Source organism: Aphelocoma coerulescens, assembly GCF_041296385.1.
Source record: "Aphelocoma coerulescens isolate FSJ_1873_10779 chromosome Z unlocalized genomic scaffold, UR_Acoe_1.0 ChrZ, whole genome shotgun sequence".
Lineage (NCBI taxonomy): Eukaryota > Metazoa > Chordata > Aves > Passeriformes > Corvidae > Aphelocoma > Aphelocoma coerulescens.
Window position 1 is genome coordinate 32954213 of NW_027184085.1, and position 8896 is coordinate 32963108.

Genomic DNA, 8896 nt, shown 5'->3' on the forward strand with positions numbered 1-8896 from the left:
TGTAAGGCAATTGACAGAAAAATAAATGAAGATAGGAAGCTCATTACCTACAATAAAATTATTTGCATGCAATTTTTTAACAGAGGTCATTGTTCTTTTTCTTAATTTCTCTTTATTCCTTGTTTTGCACAGGAAGGAGTTAGAGGAGCTACCGAATCTTTACGGACAAAACATTGAAGATACAACACAGCAGGCTGAGCTGGTAAAGCAGCTACAGACTCTCAATACTGATACAGAAAAAGTACTGCAAGACCGAGAGTATGTTCACACAGCTAAAACAACATCATATCAAAAAGTATGTTATTCTGCTTTGTGATCTTAGGGTTCATTTTAATATCCATCTGTACAATATCAATGGAAAGAGTAATCAAAGCTCTTTGTAGTGTTGCATCCTTTAGATCTCTGGCTTTTTATTATTGCCAAAAGTAGTTGAGTATCAGAGTTTATTGGCCTAATTGCATACCAGCATATATGGCCCCTTTCATACATTGAATTGATCAGACTTAAAAATAAAGATTTCATTTCTTCTTAAGAAAAATAGGATTGGATTGCCAAGCATATAAATTTCTTTATGTAATCTGGTGTTAACTATGGTTTTCTTCCTCTTCTGAAGGATGGGAGTTTTCAATTACTAAATTCTCCAAATTGATTTTCATAGTTTCGGGGAAGATATTCTTTTCACTTGTAAACAAAGTATTTGTGCGAATCACAAAGAATTTTAGTGGTTTAAGATACAAAAACCTGCTCTATAAAAATTAACTGGAAAAATTATTGCTATAATATCTTTTGAAATGGTTGACTAGTTCACAAAGTTGGAACAGTGTGTACATTTGCAGAACAGTTTCATATCTTTGGTGATATCAGGGGCACTACTCAGAACTTGTTTTAGGTTTATGAAATGATGTATGTTTTTCAATCTGTAAGAAATAGAGAAGATATATTTGCTTCCTTTTTAGAAAGATTAGGAAGGAAGAAGGCAAAGAAAGAATTTGTATAAACAACTTTCACATGCCTTCTTGTATCTTGGAACTACTTTCTGGAGTTGTGTATTGCTAGTGCTTTTTCCCAAAAAATTTTTCTTTCCTTTGTCATCTTACTTAGAGTATGCAGTTTGTAATAAAATTGTGAAGCTAGGCCTGAGTCAAACCAGAATCAGTACTGGGTTTCTAAAGATGTGTTTGGTTAGCATTTTGAAACCTCATGGGGTCCAGCACATTCTTGTCTACTTGACACTGTACCATGTGATGTGGTTTGCTAAGGTAATTATAAATGTTGTGGAATACCAACATAAAGAGCTGCTGCACATCAAAAGGAGTGACAAAAACCCCAAACACCTAGAAAACTCTACAGTTTATTTGACTGCAGTGGTGATAGATATTAAATCTCTTCTGCATTGCAATAGTAGCCCAGTCAAGCTACAGGTAGACTTTCCATCAAAGTTGTTCAGAACATGTACAAGGCAAGGGGAATTTATCCAGCTGGGGCAAGATAGAGTAAATTTTAGAATGAAAAAAAGGGAATATAGGTGTCAGGAGTTGCTAGGTTTTTATTTTTCATTCTGCAGCCAATGCTTCTGAAGGTGTTAAATGGATCCTTTGAGTCACTCAAACAAAAAGAAAACCAAACCAAAAAAGCCCATAAAAAAACCCCAAACAAACAAAAAAACGAAAAACCCCAACAAAACAAAACAACACAACAAAAAAAGCCCAAAAAAACCCAAACCAAAACAAGCAAACAAACAAAAACCAAACCAAACCAAAAAAAAAAAAAAAAAACAAAAAGCCCAAAAAAACAAAAAACAAACAAAAAAACCCCAAACAAAAACAAACCCAAAAACCAACAAAAAAGGTGACGAATGAAAAGACAATAGGAAGTGTCTTCACTGGTGGCCGTAAAACCGTATCAGTATGAAAGAAAATAAAACTGGATTTTCATTAGACTGTTTTAAAGCATGACAAAACTCTTTATATAGGTTACTTTACCTTGCACAATAGTGATTTTGCCAGTATTTCTTCAGTATGGGAAAGAGTTTGATCTGTCCTTTGAAAAATAGTTGCTTAAGTAATATGTAAAATGATGGGATACAGCTATAGGGTCAAGCCGCTTCTAATCTGGATTTGGTTCAATATTCAGGATTGCTTCAGAAAGCTGGTTCACAGTTTTTAGTCAGTCTTAGGCAGGACTTAAAACTTCTACCTGTCTTACCTTATAACAAGAATAATGTGGTTTAGAAGATAAGTCCTAATTTTTGATAGCTGCCAAATACTTCCAACTTATAAAAGACCCTAAAATTTGCGGGTTTGGAGGTGTTGAGTTCAATATTTTTTAATATGAAGGAATAAGGTTTGCGTCTTAAACCACTAAAAGCCAACTCAGGTCTGCTAAAAAATTACTGCTGTGGAACTGCTAAGTTGTCTTTTTGTAAAATATTGTACCTGAAAAAACATGGAAAAAAAAGAGACAAAAAGGTGAAAAAAGGACTAAGTGAAGTTCTTGAAGTCAGAGTGGAATAGATCTAATGTTTGTGGCAAGTTGAGAGAACTTTGGAAGGGGAAAGGAATTCCTAATCATGACAGTCCTATTATGTATTTCTAATCAGAACTGTATAAAACAGCCAACTGTAATTACTTCAGAGTTACATGGATTTTTTGAATCACAAGATATGCAGTCCTACCAAAGTCACAACAGGTTTTTGGAAAACTCAGCATCTCTAGAAATCATTCAAATGTCTTTTTTTTTGCTTGAATGAGAGAGGAACAAACTATTGCAGACAAATCTGTGTTCTGTTTGTCTTCCCTCCATTAATAATATGCAGTCTGCAACAGCTAGATAAGGATGTGTCAGCTATTCCATAAATATAGTCACAAAGGAATATTTTCCTACTTCTTCAAATGGCACTGAGCCTATCAGCGTGTACATCCTATGATATATTGTCCCTTACAGCAAGATCAATGACCTCTCTGTTAGTGGTCAGATAGGCACAATGTGCTATAGCTCAGGCAGTATGGTTGGCTCACATATTCAAAGTTCACATTAACCCGGTACCATTGAGAAAAACAGATCTTTGTGCTGATATTAATGTGTAGTATGAAACAGTAGACTGGAAAAAGAAAAAAATATTTCTGATAAATCTGAGATCATAAACTTGCATTGGATTATATGTAAATCCATCGGGGACCACAAATTCTCTTTCAAGTCTAGCTGTAGTGAGCAGCATGTAAAGATCTGTAATCCGTTTTATCAAGTTGGGTTGACTTGACATACCTTTTTCCTCTAAGTGCAAATTTTAAGGATGTTGTATTCTACAATAACACCTTTACATTAGAGCTTTTATGGAAACAAATTGATGTCTACTTCATATTGCAGCTGTAGTTCATATTCTCAAGGATAGAGAGTATTTTTCTAAAATGTGTAGCATCTGCTTTAGTGGTCCCAAATGCTCTGGGGACTTCATTCCTATTCTGGATTTAATGAGACTCAATAGATTTGTCCTCACCAACAATTTCAAGGTGGAGAGATTTCAATCAATACTAGGGATAATAAGACAAGAGATTCTGAAGTCCTTCGCCAGCTTATCACAGTTTTCTGAAATTTACAATTTAAGGCCTTTGTTTTTATAATGAAGTACTTTTGCTTGATCTGATGTGGCCATTAGGATCCATGTTAATCATACTGATTAGATGTTTTTCAGTGGAAGGCTTTTTAGTGGAGTGAAAAGACCATTGTCATTCAACAGGAAATGATAATTTATGTCCTGGAACTCAGCTCTCAAATAGAGAATACTATCAGAAGTGGTACTGTGCATGTCTGTGGATGAAGAAAAGGAATGCGCAATAGTTAGTCTAATTAGACTATTTAGATTTAATAATTAGAAAGCACAGTAAGAGTTTCCAGTTATGAGGCATTGCAGAAATCTGCATCAAGTGCATCAGCAAATAGTTAAAAATAGAAACGTGACAGATACATTTTCAGATGTTAATTTTGTACCTGCATTTGCTTTTGCTAGTCTTTCTCATGGTGTCTTGTAGAAGTAGTTTGCTTTGCTTCAAGCCCAAGAAATTGTCATCAGAACATCAAGTTACTGTGTTTACCATAACAAGGTTAAATTATACACTTCTCATATTTTTTGTAACTGCAGCAACCTTTAAGCATATTTAAAAATAAATGTGTTTACGCAAGCAGTATTAAATTCTAAAAATAAATACTAAACCTATATAAATCTGTAAATGCTAGTGATAGTGCAGGTTCCTATTCAAATTGGAATGAAAAGCCTAAGTTCTTTCACACATGTTAAGGCAGGGGAGAAACTCTATGTCCAGTCAAATATGCTGAAGCCCACATGAGTAATAAGTGTGTTGTCATTTTCATGTCTACTTTTAAAAGTTTTGAGGAACTCAAATCTTTAGCAGATTCCCACACTTTAGTTCAAGCTCAGATACTGTTTTCTATTGTTAATTAAAAAAAAAAAAAAGTGTGTAATTAAGGTAGTCTTTGTTTCTTGTATGCCAAACACCAGTACACTTGGTCACATTCTAGCAAGTAGATTTTGGCACCAGATGTGCTTGTAGGTTAGAGTTGAAGAAATCCTGGGTTAGACTGAGTCTCTTAGGGTGATACTAAGTTGTGCACTCACAGGCAGTGATTGTCATGCTTGGAAGACCCTGTACTGATATTCTTACAGCACTGTAGTTCCTGTGTGTAATGGTATAGATAGATACCTGCAGAATATTCAAGTATTTGGGAGGGGAAAAAAGTGAATATAAATAAAGTAAAACTAAACATCATGCATGTGCTATGTATAGTCTGTCTGGACTGTTTCTTCACCTTCACCCTAGAATTTCTTCAGCTGATTTCTGCCCTTGTGCTTTTCAAGTTCTCATAAAAAGCATGGGTTGTAACATGGATTTCTGTGATAGTGTTTTAATAATTTCCATTTATGGTTTTACTGTGTCTTAATTTAGACTAACTTTTTAAAACTTACATCATTACTATGTGTTCAATATTACAGTATATTTGGGTTCATAAGCAACTGGATGTGGCACTTAGTGCTATGGTTTAGTTGACGTGATGGTTTTGGTCAAAGGTTGAACTTGATGGTCTTGGAGGTCTTTTCCAACCTTAGTGATTCTATGATTCTATTTACTCAGGTCTCTGTAATACACTTTTTTAGGCTGTGAGAATTTTGATAAAGCATTTAATGTAGGAGAATACTTGTTTTATACACAGTGCATATATTATGTTTTTTAGATGGATCTACCTTAATGTTAGTTCCTTACCAGAAATTAAGAAAGGTTCCCAAATGGCCCTATTCTTGTACTTCAGTTGATATCATAGAAAAGTTCATGACAGTATCAACTAAATACCTTTTGGACCATGGAACTGAAAAATGTACCCCAGCTATTAGCTGGCGTTTAGTGCATAGGAGCAATCTAAACCTACTTTGAAATAATTCCTGTACACTTGTTAGTGTTGGTAATTATTTTCAGCTGTTTCACTCTGCAGGTTTTCTTTTCCAACTGCACTTTGTTTCTGGCTAACATACCATCCAATAAATAGCATGGGTTGATTATTTAGTTTTACTAGGGTTTTTTTTAGTTTCTCAGCTTTTCTTGGTCTGACCTAAGATAATTTTGCCATCACACATACGCAATATATGTCAGTATTTCCTCATCCCACCATTATTAAGCTTTGAGCAGGCATTACAGTCCCATCTTTTATTTTTGGAAGTCTTGGCTTTGGTTTGGCATTTTTTTGCTTACTTGTTGGCATTATGTTTTCTGTTTCAAGTAACTCTCCAATGGTGTACCAAAAAAGTGTTTTCTGATGAAATCAGGTAAATCAATACAGGAAATTGTTCGGCTAGCTGAGAAATGTGGAATACTTTATTTTTTGTATAATTCAGCTAAATTACTTACCCTTCTGACTGATGAATAATGCTCTTGTGTCATATAGACTAGATTCATTACAGTACACTGATTTCTGATATCTTTAATCTTTTCTCATTTGTTTTTAAGTATCTTCACCTGCAACAATCTGTGCTGCCTGTCAGAGAAAGGACAGCTATAACATGTTAAGAAATTCTCAAAGTACAGTCAATCAGCAATTTTTGCAGAGCACTTGTGTTTTGCTTGCTGGTGCTTTTTTTTTTTTTTCTGCTATCAAATGTCATAAGATGTTGTAAGGAATTACTTAAAATATATTCCTTTTTATTTTTATCTTACAAACATAATTTTTTTTTGTAAGTTTTGGGGATTAAAACGTTTACTGGGTAAATCACATGTCCTGTTTGGATTCTAATAAGGTATAACCATTCACATGCATACAGTCAAGATTCCACTGTTTCTTTCTGTGAAGTTTGCTGGTTCTGAGATAAATTATATACAATATGTTTGATTTTCTTTTGACTATTCTATGCAATGTTCTGTCTCTAGTCCTCTGATCTCTGTTTTACATCTTGTTTCTCTACACCTGACTTTATTAATGGTTGACATCATGCTGTGCAATTCTGAGTATTTTGGAATGTGCTTACTCTGCAATGTGATTAAATATGGTGCCTCTCCTAAAATCGGGTCACAAATTAGCATTAAACGCAAAATAATCCAGTGTAAATATTAAGCATTTATTTGATCTACAAAACAGAAAAAGAAAAGATGAGGAGCCACATGGAAATTTGGAAGCTGTTCCAGTTATCTGTGTTATTTTCTAACAGATAATTTCTGTTTTTAAATTTCCTGATGCTAAATTCCTTTAAAAAAGGACCTGAATATTATCAACTACCATTGAATAGTACATTGGTGTTGTTTAAAAATTATGTAAACCTTAGTTTAAAAAGGTGAATAGTGTGAATATGGTTTTTACACATAGATTTAGCTAGCTTTATGTTTGAACATGTTTTTTGTTAGTACTGTTTTCAAAGCAGGAAAGGTTGGAAAAGTTTATGCAAGTCAAAAGACATGCTATTTGTCTTGTCCTGACAAATGCTGACTACCAAAAAAACCCATTAGCTACATTAGGGGATGTGGCTGCCAACTAGGAAAAAGCATCATATTTTTGATGTTCTCCATTCATCTTACTAGGATGCTACCTTTCAGATACTATAATTACAACCACTTAAGTACTGCTAGTCATAAAACCAGCAAGTTGTCATACCAGTATGATCTAGCTAATGAGCTTATATAGTTATAGCTGGAAGTAACTGTGTCTTGATGTTCCGTTCATTTGAAGGACATTATATAAAAATGCAAGGTTTTGATAAATGAACTGTTTATGTTCCTCTGAGATACTTATTTCCATAAGAAATTGGCTAATCTTGAACTTCCACTTCTAGAGATGATGTAAGCATTCTTAATTACAAATTTAAAAGAAAGATCTGATAGGCACAAAAATTTCAATGCAAATGTTTAATGACTTGGACTCATTTGAAATATCAATCTATCTGGACTTCGAATTAATTTTGCCTGAGAGACATGATCTCTGATCTGCCTTGGAAATAGCCAAGAAGTAATTCACTTTGTCCTAAGTGGATTTTGAGAGCCCATGGGAGTAGAAAATGATAGGAAGAATGAAAGGCTGATTATTGTTTCCAAATTTCTCACAATATGTTAGGTAGTTTCCCAATCTAAAACCTGTGATCATTTTTCAAAGGCTTTAACTCCTAAGTGATATAAACAAATGAAAGGGAGAAAGAATTGTATCACTTAAATAAAAGTGACAACACGAAGAGTAAAATGAAGAGTCATTCTTGCATTCTGCTGTAACAAATACCACAAATTTTGTTAACATGGAGTCTTGCTCTGGTTGAAAGCCTGGAGTATGCCTTTTGGGAATGTATCATAATGCTCATTTTTGACTGGATTTTGATTACAGCCAAATTTCCCATCACCAACTTTACTATCCTGTATAAATTTCAGAAAGGTAATTATTATTGTGTTCGTTGCACATCGGGGGTTTCTGGAGGGAAAAAACAATGATTACCTTCTCTGACTTGTTAGATAACCATAATTCTGGTAATTTGTGAAATTCCGAAGTCAAACGTCATTAAGAGGAACCTTCTAGCTCATTCAGCTGTCCCTTAACTGCAACAACAGAATACAATGGATTTGGAATAAAAGCTTGGTGAACAAGACACCAAAGAAGTGTGGACACCTATCAGTTCCTCTATAAAAATTTTTAAGCAATCATTCTTAAGAAGAGAAGTTGGTTTAAGTGCAAATTAATTTCTGCTATGAAATACTGATTTCTTGAGCATGTTCAGATTAATGCCTTGCTGAAAGTTCAGCATGTGGGGCATGCTAACTGTCTGTCTACACGGTAATGTATCTTCTTCATATACTGAGCAGCTAGGAATATAATACATCAGTGTTGCATGTGTTAGAAATACATCAGTGTTGCATGTGTTTTTCCTGGATTTGAACTTCTCTTGCTGTTCAGATTGTCTAGTCAGGCAAAACTGAGGTTTTTAGTATTGGCTTTGTTAGCAAGAATATCTCTGTTTTCTTCCATTAAAGGTAGAAGATGCCTTTTTAAAAGATTGTAATCTTAATCTAGTCAATGTGGCGCTTGGGTTGGTGAGAACAAACTTTTGGTTCATTTCATTTGGCTATGCTCGTAATGTGTATGATGAAAAATTTCAATCTGCCTTACAGAAAATTTCTACTTATGTCTTACTATGTATGCATTTAGTCATACAGTTAGTATTCCATAACTATTAGCCCTGTAAATAAAAAATATACCAATATATTTACTGAACTGAAGCAGTCAGTGCCTTGACTCCTACTTTTTGTACGTGTGCAGACACCAAAGACAATGTCACCGAAGAGGTGTTACTTGATCAAAGAACAGTAATTAATAGGCATGTAAAAGTTTCCATTTGTAACTAGCATTTGACAGGTATGTG

The 8896-nt window shown here is 34.2% G+C and overlaps 1 protein-coding gene across 1 annotated transcript in view; it reads left to right on the forward strand.

Moving 5' to 3' along the window:
* The window catches only part of CNTLN (centlein), a 199609-nt gene that overhangs the window by 75520 nt on the left and 115193 nt on the right, over window positions 1-8896 (forward strand). Inside the window, 1 exon segment of the mRNA XM_069002458.1 lies at window positions 133-312. Coding sequence (XP_068858559.1) covers window positions 133-312 — 180 coding nt within the window.